This window comes from Barbus barbus, assembly GCF_936440315.1.
Source record: "Barbus barbus genome assembly, chromosome: 47".
NCBI classification, from domain to species: Eukaryota; Metazoa; Chordata; class Actinopteri; order Cypriniformes; family Cyprinidae; genus Barbus; species Barbus barbus.
This window is the reverse complement of record NC_136725.1, coordinates 5546022-5559203: the sequence shown is the minus strand read 5'-3', so window position 1 is coordinate 5559203 and position 13182 is coordinate 5546022. Positions and strand designations below refer to the sequence as shown.

The following is a 13182-nucleotide window of genomic DNA, read 5'->3' as shown; positions in this document are numbered from 1 at the left end:
AATGATTAGTCTGTGAGCTGGACATCACTCCGGACCGTTTGCCTAAGGTTATGGATTACAGGTAATAAATGTTTTAAATAATTTTGTGCACCGACCAATCGCTTCAATATTTCGTCAGGAGCCACAGGTATTAATTTTGTGTTGCCTGATATGCTTTTCTTGACTCTCAAAGTGACGGCAGCAGTTGACTTCACCAAGGACCACAGTTTCAGCTAATCATCTTCTTTACTGTTCCACTGAAGAAAAAAAAAAAAGTCACCTACATCTTGGCTGGCCCGAGGGTCGGTAAATTAACAGCAAATGTTCATTTTTGGGTAAATTCCATTAATGGGATAGTTCACCCAAAATTTAAAATTCTGTCATTAATTACTCACCCTCATGTCGTTCCAAACCCATAAGCCTTCGTTCATCTTCGGAACACAAATTAAGATATTTTTGATGAAATTCGAGAGCTATCTGACCCGGCATAGACAGCAACGCAACTACCACGTTCAAGGCCAAAAAAGGTAGTAAGGACATCATTAAAATAGCCCATGTGACATCAGCGGTTCAACCGTAATGTTATGAAGCTACAACACAGCGGTGTTGTGGTTATTCTCCGACGCCTTGAATGTAGTAGTTGCTAATGACAGCAATGAATTAAATGAATTGCTCACCATAAGCTCAAAAATATGCAATTATAAAATAGATGAATTGGTTAAACAGGTTGAATTTCCATTTCATGTCAACTTTAAAAACACAATGTTTGTGGTGGGACACGTATAAAACATTATACATTCATTAGGGAAAGAGTCCAAGTTATCATCTGTACTAATGGACAGCGTACCACAGATGTTGTCCACAGACATCAAGTTGAATATAACCCAGATTATTTATTTAATACCCTGCGACACGGACAGAGGCAGCTGTGTGTGAGCGCCGTGAGATCAGCACGAAATACGGAAATTACGCACCATTTAAAAGTATATTTAGGTAAGGTCCAAGTAAGGGTCCCTCACTGTCTTTCTGTCAGCAGTAGCAGGAAGCAGCTTGGCTCTGACACAATGGCTCACATCAAACAGCGAGGCTCTGCGCTGCGTTACCGACACACATACACACCAGTGCCATTCAGGCCAATCAAAATACGGCGTGCAGAAAGCACAAACAGATCTAGGCAAACAGGACATTCCAGCTGCCGGGTGCTACAGATTCCTCACCGCGGCTAATCGCAGACCCAGAGCGCGAGAGCAACCAGGGAAATACCTGACTTACATTTCACTGCTGGTTATACTCTGTATAATTGTGTATGTGACAAATACAAATCTTGAATCTTGAAATACGCTCCTATTATACATCTCCAATACAAGCACACACACAGAGGACCCAAAGTCGCATACCCTGACCCTCTGTTCTCACAGACTGACCCTTTGCACCGGACACACAGACAGAAGTGCAAGTTTGCAACTCTTTCCGACAAAATATGACACATCCGGGGTGTGAAAGCTGGATGAGGTTAGCCAAACCACAATGTTCTGCAACGGTTTACTGGGGGAAAAGGTGTAAGATAGTCTTGACAAATAACACTGATCTTAGATTTCACACGCCTTCTGATCTTAGATTTCAACGCCTTCAAATCACCCACAGTACATTTAAATGACGGTAAATGTGTACTTCACACAAAACTGGAAAAAGTTTGCTGAAACACACTAGCTCTATGCAAGAGTAACGGCAAATGGGCCTGTCAGGAAACAAAGCCACATGTACAAGGTACCAGCACTTTTGAGAAAGAGCTAATAACTAGTTTTACAGGTTAGTGCCATCAAATATTTTAGTAGCAAGTTAACTAGATCGGTGGTTTTTAAACTTTTTCTGATGAGCCCCAAATATCTTGATACCCTTTATCCCCTTCTAATATATGAAGGCAACAAACCTATATCAATTTATGTTAAAAGATGTTTATGATAAATTAATTCATATTGAATATTCTTTATAATAATAATAATAATATTAATAGCAACAACAACAACGTTACAATAACAATGAAAAATAATATTTAATTAATATTACAAATGTAATAAATAAATTCATTAATTAATATGGTCATTATATGGTCTTTGTACTAAAACAAAAATGATTAATTGCACTATAGAAAAACATGAACATTATATATATTTTTTTATCCACTATTAGTGTCATGATTTCCAACCAGTGGTTAAACTGTTTGAGAAAAATATTTGTGACCCTGGACCCATTTTTTTAAACCGAGATTTATACATCATCTGAAATGATCATCTGAATAAATAAGCTTTCCATTGGTGTATGGTTTGTTATGACAGGGCAATATTTGGCTGAGATACAGCTATTTGAAAATCTGGAATCTGAAGGAATCTGAATCACAAAAAAAAAAAAATCTAAATACTGAGAAAATCGCCTTTAAAGTTGTTCAAATTAAGTTCTTAGCGATGCATATTACTAATCAAAAATTAAGTTTTGATATATTTATGGTAGGAAATTTACAAAATATCTTCATGGAACATGATCTTTACTTAATATCCTAATGATTTTTGGCATAAAAGAGAAATCGATCATTTTAATACCATATTTGAACCATATTGGCTATTGCAACAAATATACCTGTGCTACTTATGACTCACATATTTGGTCGCACAACAATTTTCACTCAGAAATGGCTAGTAAATTTCACAAGTAATTACAAAGAAACAAAATGTTTTCACATTTATTGGTAAATGTGTACAATTACTCGATTCAATTTAATTAACATCTTATTTAAACAAATTAACCTTGACAGGTCTAAAAGCCCTACATTTAGGTTTGTGCTTCCCAGAGACCCCAGTAAAAATCCATGAAATAATAATTCACAAGCAGATGTGAGATTTTTCTCAATAACATATTATGGTGGAATAACCTATTTCAGTAAAACTCTCTCCTGACCTGCATATTAAACTAAACTAACTCTGGTTTAAACTCTGGCATCTAAGGTTACGTTTACACTAGTGTGTTTTCATTTTAAAAAGGCGATAAAAAAAAAAACGATCCTCGTCTACACTGGACTTTTCACTGCATTTCAGAAACTATCAAAAACGCGTGTCACATGACCTTTCATGCAGGTAAAACTATGAGTATGATGTTATTGTTTACAATAACTGTGGGCAGCCACACCATCACAGTCTCCGTTTTGGTCCATTTACATAGTAACGCAACCCTGAAGTTTTCAAACTAAAACGGGGCAGCGTTTTCGAGGGCTGAGTAGTGTAAACGACAGGCGTAGCAAAAGTTATGTTTAAAAAAAAAAAATTTGCACTAGTGTAAATGTAGCCTAAAATTAATTGCAATTAATCACATCCAAAATAAAAGTTTTTGTTTACATAATATATGTGTACTGTGTGTGTATATATATATATATATATATACACACATAATTATATAAATATATATATATAAATAAATGCACACACATGCAGTAAATATTTACATGCATTTACAAGTATAGATTTATATTCTTATATTTTCTATTATATACGTATATTTAACATATAAACATTTTTTTTTCATAAATATATACATGCATGTGTTTGTATTTATTTACACATAATAAATATACACATTATACACACATATATTATGTAAACAAACACTTATTTTGGATGTGATTAATCATGATTTATCGTTTGACAGCACTAGTAGCTGCATGAGAGTAGCCTAGATCTTGTTTTGCACAAGGCAGAAAAATATCGAAAACGTTTCCTGTGGCTTTTAAAAGACGTGCATTGAATGACCTTTCCCCCCTCCTCGTCTTTCAGTCTCCCCAACGAGCACAGATTCAGTTATTCTCACTTTGACTTTCTCACTTGCACTTTCCCACACACACATCTCGTGTGCTTCGGGCTCTGCTCCGCTGCACACAGCTTGTCAGTCAGTTTGTGAGATTGGCCTCAGAAACAGGAGTCATACACTCATACGCACACACACAGTGTGGATCGCAGTGGGAAATATTTGGGATGGTTTCCCTCGGAATGTCTTGGCATGTCTGAGGAATGTCTCCCTGCTCTCGTCTCTACTCTCTCCCTCCTCTTCCCTTTCCTTCGTGGCCTACAGTCAGGGGTCGGGGTAAAGCGGGAAAACGACAACTAAGACAACATGCCTGTTTTTGAACTCCATGAACTAGACTGAGTTTTTTCTTTCATGAAAATGAAACCGTACCACAACCCATTTCACTTCTGTGATGTGCCAAGTCAAATTTTTCAGTAAGAAAAAAAAGCAGGGTTTGATTTACAGTATTGATGTTGCAAAGTGGTTCTATATTGTTTGGAAGGAACGAATAAAAGAAAACGAGGGCCTAGTGATGTCAGCCGAAATGGAAAGTTGTTTCAGAGGTGGAGTAAGATTTTATAAAGAATTACAAAACTTCCTTTATGAAGACAAAACTATTACTTCAAAATGATGTGCACCCAGGGTCCAAAAACACTTATTGGTTTCAAATATGAGTAAATACAATATGAATAAATATGTAGCTCAAACAGCAATAACAATGGTCATGGGTTCGATTCCCAGTGCCAACAACATATTAATTTTACTTAAAGGGATAGTTCACCCAAAATTTTAAATGACCCCATGATTTGCTCACCCTCGAGCCATCCTAGGAATATATGACTTTCTTCTTTCAGACGAATACAATTGGAATCAAATAAAAAAATGTCTTGGCCCTTCCCAGCTTTAAAGGGGTCATCGGATGCCCATTTTACACAAGTTGATCTGATTCTTTAGGGTCTTAATTAAAAGTCTAAACATACTTTGGTTAAAATTTCTCAATGGTAGTGCAAAAACACCTTTTTTACCCTGTCAAAATCAGGTCTGTTTTCAGAAAGCCGTTTTTTTAGTCCATGCTCTGCTGACCCCGCCCCTCTCTTCCATTGAGTGACGAGCAGTACTGTTTACTTTAGCCGCAAAACTGGCTAACTAGTACATTATTAGGAAAGGCGATTTGCAAAGATTCATAAATAAAACCCTTATACTCACTTCTTCTGTAGGTGAGGCTGGATCACGAATGATTCATGCGAACAGACGCATTTAGGCAGATCGGGGATCAGCGCATTCACTTCAAAGCGAAAGTAACGTTAATCCTCTGCATCTTCAGCGGCTCGGATGTCTGGAGCAAATTACATTATTACATCCAACAACAAAACATCTCAATCGCTTAATCAGAGACATCTTGTCTTCCCCTGCACCAGAGTCGACTCAATAGCGGACAGCTCTCAGCTCACTCAGGGTGGGTCTAAGGTAAGACGGTCTTGTGGGAGGGGCCTGTACAGAACTACGTTATTCTGACAGGAATCTCAGAACAGCCTGATTTGAGAAAGGAGATTTTGAAATAGGGATTTAAAAAAAAACACTGGGTGGATTTTTATCATTATAGGATGGATGTGTACATGCTACAAACACATTTATGTTCAAACAACTTGAAGTGAATTTAGCATCCGATGACCCCTTTAAAATGGCGCATTCACAAGAGAGTGGTTTTCCAGCGAATGACGTAGGACACAGGCGTAGCGTAATCTCTGGTGAGAATATGCTAGTCTTGTAAGAACCAAGTTTTGTTTACAGCAAAGAAAAAACAGTCTCCTCTTGGCTTATATCAAAATCGTCCCGTCATTTTTCTTTACAAATCCTCGTTTTGTACTTCTAATTCGTGACCGACTTCAGCGTTTGTCACTTCTCACCAGAGATTACGCCATTATTAAAGCTTTGTAGAGCCAGGAGATTTTTTTAATTTAACTCTGATTGTATTTGTCTGAAAGAAGAAAGTCATATACAGCTAGGATTGCTTGAGGGTGAGTAAATCATGGAGTAATGCTCAGTTTTGGTTGAACTAGCCCTTTAAATCACATAGGCCTACTATTTTCAAGCGACATAAAAAGTCAGATGTGTGTCTTGATTTGTTCTTTGGTTAACCACAAAATGGGAAATTAAGCAATGTTTACACAAAATGGATTGGGACCAGGGACCGTCAAGCTCCAAAAACGACAAAAAGTGTGCATTAAAATCATTATAAACTAGTCTGTTTAGATACTGTAAATTTTTGTCTTCTGAAATGACAGCTGCAGTCACCACTTACTTTCATTGTATGTAAGAGCAGCTTGAACATTCTTCAGAATACCTTTTGTGTTCCACAGAAGACAGACACTCATACAGGAACAGAACTACATATGATGACAGAACTGTTCTTTTTGGGTGAACTATCCCTTTAAGACATTAAATAGGGTACATTTTGATGACTTTAATCAAGTGCATCTTACGGTTTAGTCTGCAAATAAAACAATAGGGTCAAACATGCCAAAGGAAAAGAGGAACAGAAATAAGATCAGTGTTTTGCACACTTGCTCTGCTGCAGTAGAACCTCAAAGTTCTCCTGTCTTTTCATTTTCTTCCCTTTTTCTCAGCCTTCTGTAGATCAAAGTGGCAGAAATCCTTCTTTCAAACACCCTCTCGCACTTTCTCTTCCTCTCACTTATATCTTCTCACGTCGTTTCAGTTCCTGTTTACCCCCCAAAACATCCCCTCCACACTATCGTGGGAAATCCTGCGCTAGTGCCATGGCAGCATCTGTGCTACCAAGTACCTGCTAGTCTCATGTCTAAAAAAAGGGTCGGTAGTAATCTGATGCTGGTGTATGAAGCTCATCGAATAAACCTAGGAAGTCTGTCTCCATGATTGGGATGCCACATCGGTGGAGGCACATTTGTGGAGAGTTTCCCAGAGAAATGGCAGGGATCAAGTATTGGGCCTGCGAGTCCAATGGAATGGTATGAGAGGGAATGATACCAGTAACATGGTAATGTGTGAGGAATTGTACTGTATTACTGGATACCAGACAGAGGAGTGGTACGGAATATGAAGAACACTGTGTTAATGTCAAGAAATCATAACCACGTGACAAAAATAATTAGCAGTTCTTGTGACGAAAGTTTCACTGACAAAAGGATTCACACTGTATTGGGGACAAGAATATCATGAAGACTTGGGTGTTGGGCTCTATTGATTTATGCCAGTATGCAACTACCCAGAATACCCTAACAATATCAGCAGTGGATGCTGAATAAATATTTTTACTGTCACTTGACCAATTTAACTTGATTATTTTGAGGAAAAAACAGTCATCCCTATTGCTTCCATATATATCATTTAAAAAAAATTCTACCAGATTGAGTCGGATCTCTAATCCATTTAGTGCTCTAGAGACTGTGGTGACACACATTTGAACTCAGCTTAGCCCTGATCATGACTTAAACCTGTTTTGGACAGAGAGGAATTCACAGGAAGAGGCATTGATAAAGCAGAGAGAAAGAAAGAGAGAGATAGACTGATAGACAGAGAAAGAGAGGGGATTATGGAGGGATGGGCAGGGGAAAGGTTAATGATTGGCAATGAGTATCAATGGGCCACACAGGGGGCTCCAGGAATGTCTCTCACGGAGCCGAGGGGCAAGTCACTGTTAATCAAAGGACTTTACAATCAGATAACAAAAGGGTTAACTTCGCATGGGTGGGCTTCCACATACCATGGAGGTGCACCTCCAAACCCCCCCTTCCACTTTTCCTGCCATCATACTGTCTTTATTTCAACCTCGCCATCGCATTCCAATGTGTGCATCTGATTAAGACCTTAAAAATGCCGTCGTTCTGTTTTCTAGCACATTTTGTTGGTACATTTTGTTCAGCAAGCACGTGGAGGTGGATGAAACCTCAGGCAACAAATGGTGGAATGTGACAGATCAGGATGGGAGCCGACGGCCACCCGCTCAGAAAAGGTAGGTGGCCACAAAACTGACACATTTGGGGAAACCACCACCCATGTGGAGCTCAGATGACCAACATCTGGACTAGATCTCTGTGCTCTCCTGTCCTCGCTGGCTATAGGTGTGAACTTGGCGTGGTAGAAACTGTTTTGACTGTCATGAGGTGTGTGGCATATGATACACGCAGAATTGTGCAGTCACTGAGTTTTTAGGATGTCGCCTCATCAGCTTAATTATGACATAAACAATAATAGGCCTTGCCAAGTATTAAGTATTAGTAAAGATATAGTTCATAGAGAATTCAACTTTTGTCATCATTTACTCACCCTCACATTGTTCCAAACCCATATGACTACTTCCCCATGCTGACCTTTTCTTTACAATGAAAGTGCATGGGGATAAACAATGCTGAGCTCCAAAAAATTAACAAATGGCACCATAAAAGTACCATAAAATGAGTCCATTTGACTTGGTCTTTCAAAACCATGTAAGTCTACGTGAGGATCAGACCAAAATCTAGGTCATCATTAATTGAAAACAACTCTAAATTCCCATTTAGTTCCATTCAATTCCCATTTGCATATTCAAACTCACTGCATCACTTTTTTTTCCTTGATAAATGAAATGAGTTCTGATTTTCCAAGTTTTAATATGCAAATGCAAGTAAAATTTAAGAGCTGTCGTCAAAAAAGCAATATTCTTTGTGAATTACTAAAACTTTGGTGTGTTCCTCACACAGAGCTACTGTATGGCTTCAGAAGACTACACAAGTCATATGACCTACTTTTATTTATTTATTTATGGAACTGGAACTATAATCCATGTGGAAAAAAGCAGCATGAACATAACACTAAACATTTCCTTTTGTTTTTCAAGGAACAAAGGAAGTCACACGTTTATAATGACATTAGGGCATCATTTGACATTGGTAAACGACAGAATTTCTATTTGTGTGTTAATTAACCCTTTAATAACCCTGATTAATAACCTGGAGTAGACTGCATAGTCTATCCGGTAACTGGTTTACAAAAACACAAAATATTTATAAATGTATGCTTAAGTTTTACCATCACAGGTATAAATCACTTTTTTTAATATATTCAAATACAGTTATTTTATTAAAATTTCAGATTTTGATCAAATTAATAAACCTTGGCGGGCATAATAGACTTCTTTTAAAGACATTAAAACAATCTTACTGGCAATGTTAACCCATTTTACTGTGCTCTTGAATCCTACAATCACAGGTAGTAAACAACTGTAGACCTGCAATGGAGCCGAAGGTTCAGCTCTAATGGAGATCAGGTATTACAGCAGGAATGAGTCAAGCACATGTCTGCCTCCATCTCTACCTTTGTCTGACACCCTAGACTGTCTCTCCCTTTGTTTTTCTCTGTTATCTCTCACATCATCTTTCTGCCTGTCCTCTCTTGCAAGGCTCTCTCTTCTCACAGTCTCCTTTCCCATCAGCCTTCCACCTTCCACTTATTCATCTCATACCTTTATCATCTTATTGGTATTAGTCAGTATTACATTTTTTAACAGTGTTTGCTAGAGAAAGCATCACTTTTACTAAATATCTTATTTCTAACAAACCTCTAACCACATTTATTAAATTTCAACACATAATTACCCATCCTGTTTGAGCTATGGACACGATTGATACCTTAAATCATGTTTTTCTGAGGAGAGTTCTATTGTAATGTGTCATATAAACTCTTTTGACTTGAACTAGTAAGCTATAAGCCAGCAACCACCAAGAATACCCTAGTAACAAAAGTGCTAGGTAGATCTGGCTGCCTACCTATGGTAAGCTCTTTTGTTATCTTGCATTATTAAGCCTTGTTTGGGCTTATAAAGGTTAAACCGCAAAGGTCCAAAGATAGAGCCCTGAGGGACACCACATGCTATGTGGTTTTGTGGAGAGAGGTGTGTTGTGATGTTTCAAAGCAATCTCTCTTATGATTTTAGCCTACCATATAAACATTTTTTACTTTAACTAGTAAGCAATTAGCCAGCAACCACCATGAATACCCTAGCAACAACAGTGCTCTGTAGATCTGTCTGTTAACCCATGGTATGCTCTTCTGTTATGTTGCACTATTTAGCCTTGTTTGGGCATATGCAGATTAAATAACAAAGGTCCAATGACCGAGCCCTGAGGGACACTACATGCCATGTGGTTTGCTGGACAAAGGTGTGATGTGATGTTCCAAAGTGATCTCACTTATGATTTTAGCCTATCATAGAAAACCTTTTGACATGAACTACCAACGATCTACTGACATCCTAATAATCATATCAGTGCTAATGTCTTTACGCTTTCTTTCTGTTTGTCTCATGTTATTTCTATATCCCTCTGGTAATTGCTTATTTCCTTATCTATATCCATTGTTTGAATTCCGATCATCACTTATGTGAGAGGAAATGCCTGAAGAAAGTTCCTCCTGCGCATGTTCTACTGAAAACAGCAGTGGCACATCAAGCCAATGATTCACAGGAGAAGTGTCACCAGAGAAGCCCTCTATCTCCTTGAGCTTCTTTCCGGACTCACAACACTTACGTCTGCAGATAAGACACAAATGTCTTAAGACGGGGTAATTCAGTGCAAATGTTTAGGAATCTCACTATTAAATTTAAAGTCACAACGGAATTCCAAAATGATACCGACATACAGAATTCATGACGCAAAACACTGGTTGGTTATTTCCTGTAAGATCTTTAAAAACAAACCTTGTTCCACTATTTTGTGCTTGGCTGTTCCACTCCTCTAAAGGTTCCTAGTGTTTGCTTGCAATGTCAGTGCAACTTTTTGTGGTATAAGCCACTATCAAGAGATCAATAAAGAATGTTTTCCTTCTTTCTTTCCTTCCTTTTAATATTGATAAAAAATGATAAATGCATTTCTTTTAAAGAGGACGAGGTTTCTGTTCTGGTGATAATGTGTAAGAGATGCACACATGTGTGCTTGTTTACAGGCATGCACAACTGACCTGGCATCGACTGAAGACGTCTGCAGAAGTGAGGTGGACGTGGAAATGTCTGAGAACGTGCACGGCCTGGTCACATGCCTTTTCTGAGCAGTCCAGAGTCAGGCAGCGGCCCTCTCTGACCTGTGAGCGTAACTATACACACAGACACACACAAAGTCACTGCACAGGTTTTTTGGTAAGCAGACTGGGGCTCTGTACTAAAACCTATTGAGCTGCCTATGGAGATAAACTACCTATGTAGGCAGTAGGATGCAAGATAGCTCACAGAGTTTGCATGTCTCTCAACAACTCAAAACACACACTTACTGTTTGGTAGGGCTGACCTGCGGTGAGGATGACACGACCTTCAGCACGAGCCAGCTGGAGGAGAGAACATAACATGACTGCAAGTACATTACTCACTTAACAATACATTAATTCCATTACTATTTTTTCCAGATAATAACAGAGTTATTTAGTTATGCTTTGACACAACTAATACAGAGATTTATATAAAAGAGGACACAAATAAAGTCTTTACACTTCAGAAGGAATTTTCTTTCAATTTCTTTGCAGCCGAATACAACAACCTCTGTCTTTATTTAACTGTAGGAGACATAACAGGGCTGTAGACACTTGACGATAGCACTACTGTACGTATACCTGGGAACATAACTTTGGCATTTCTGTTTTTTGTTTTTGCATTATTTGGCCTTGTGTGGGCATATACATGTTAAACATCAAAGGTACAAGAATCGAGCCCTGAGGGACACCACATGCCGTGGAGGTCCCCTCAGACTTTTAGTTACTTATTCTTTCTAAATATGATCTGAGACAGCTGAGGACATCTTATAAAGACCTATGAAGTTTAAAAATGAAATTTAACTAAAATGGTTATGTCAAATGTCAACAGCAGGTGACTAATTGTCTCACCTCTGCTGCTACTTTATGGTCATCCGTGTTTTCTAGCATCTTGACGTCCACCCCCAGACAGCGCAAAAAACGTCCCAGACCCTGCAGCATGTTATCACAGACCACTCGCAGCTCTGGTGGTGTGATAGTGGGTCCTTCATACTCCGAATTCATCTTTAAACAGTCATCCATAGAGTGAGGCTCTTTGACCTTCTGCCGAGCCTGAAGATTAAAACAAACTACAAAATCATTGGTGAAGAATTTACTTGAAATTACTTGACCTTTCTATAACCTAAACTGCTCTAAATTGTGATCCACTATAATGCATCAAGAGATTGAAGAAAATTTTGGGCAGGCCATACAGTATTACAAGGCCTGTCACAAAACTTCAATAATTTTCCATGGGTTCTTTAAAGAAATTATAAATGATGCCTTAAATATGCAGAGGCTTTAAATGACAGATTAGAAAATAAATGGGAAAATTGCTATATATAATCTAATAATACACAAAGTGACTAATGACATAAAACCCACACAAAAATAAACCGTTTAGAATGTTTGCCACATTTTTAGTTGGATCCCTTAATTTTTTAAACATAAAAACTCTACATGTTCTCATCAGCTACTTTTATATTGAATTTTATTACAGTAACTAATGACAACAGAGCAATTTTCAGGACTACAGGCTCATAAAAAGCACAGTCAGAGACCAGTGGACTGACCGCTCTTCTTTTCGACTGCTTGTTCTTCTCTTTGGGTTTCTTTTCCTGACGGCTCTTGGCCAGTTGGGCTGAGGGAATGGAGCGGATGTCCTCTGGCAAACCAAATGCCTTTGGGTCCCGGGAGAGGACGAGGTAGACATCTAGCAGGCAGTATGCATCAGTGGCTAAAAAAATAGGTCACAAAAAGAGAATGAGATGAGGTTTGAAAATGCTATGCCACTATTCATGAATTGTGTGTTACCTGCATAGCGGAGTTGGCTGGTCCGGAGAGGTCGGCGTTCCCAGTTGGAGAGTTGCTCGGTTTTGTTCAGTGGTTTTCCTAATACCTGCTGTACTAGCAAACTCAGGCCCTTCTCCGCTGGTCCCTCACTCACATCCACTGACCGACACCGTTTGTTTCCCAACCAGCACCGTTGAAGCTGGGGGGACAGAGGTCAATTGTATAAAGATTCAGCATAGGTTTTAAAATCAAAATATAGTTAGGAATATCCAATCAGCAATGGTGATTGGATATTTATTTGTGGGGTCATTTGTAGCAGCACCTCCTGATGGACATGAAGCAGGTCCAGAACTCCTTCCATTTTCATTGGCTCTTCCCTGAGCTCAGGCCACATGCTGACCAGACTCCGCAAGTCTCCAGACATCCCATAACCTAGATACACACATACAGCTAGCAATGCTTTCCAAAGAAGACAGAATTACTATGTATTCCCTGATAGCCAACCCATAGTTTACTAACACAAGAAATATGAAGAACATCAGAAAGTTGGTGGCTTAATTTGCC

At 38.6% G+C, this 13182-nt stretch overlaps 1 protein-coding gene across 2 annotated transcripts in view; it reads right to left on the bottom strand.

Annotated features, from left to right (window-relative positions):
* LOC306865476 (exonuclease mut-7 homolog) overlaps positions 1-13182 on the bottom strand; it is a 49227-nt gene that overhangs the window by 22238 nt on the left and 13807 nt on the right. Inside the window, exons 13-19 of one of the 2 annotated variants that reach the window (XM_079410084.1) lie at positions 12941-13050; positions 12640-12817; positions 12399-12562; positions 11698-11898; positions 11092-11145; positions 10786-10917; positions 5032-5146 (exon numbers count right to left, since the gene is read on the bottom strand). In XM_079410084.1, coding sequence (XP_079266210.1) covers positions 5093-5146; positions 10786-10917; positions 11092-11145; positions 11698-11898; positions 12399-12562; positions 12640-12817; positions 12941-13050 — 893 coding nt within the window. In that variant the 3' untranslated portion in view covers positions 5032-5092. Of the gene's footprint in view, positions 1-5031; positions 5147-10785; positions 10918-11091; positions 11146-11697; positions 11899-12398; positions 12563-12639; positions 12818-12940; positions 13051-13182 lie in introns of those variants that run through there. The other variant, XM_079410083.1, reaches the window with a different exon arrangement.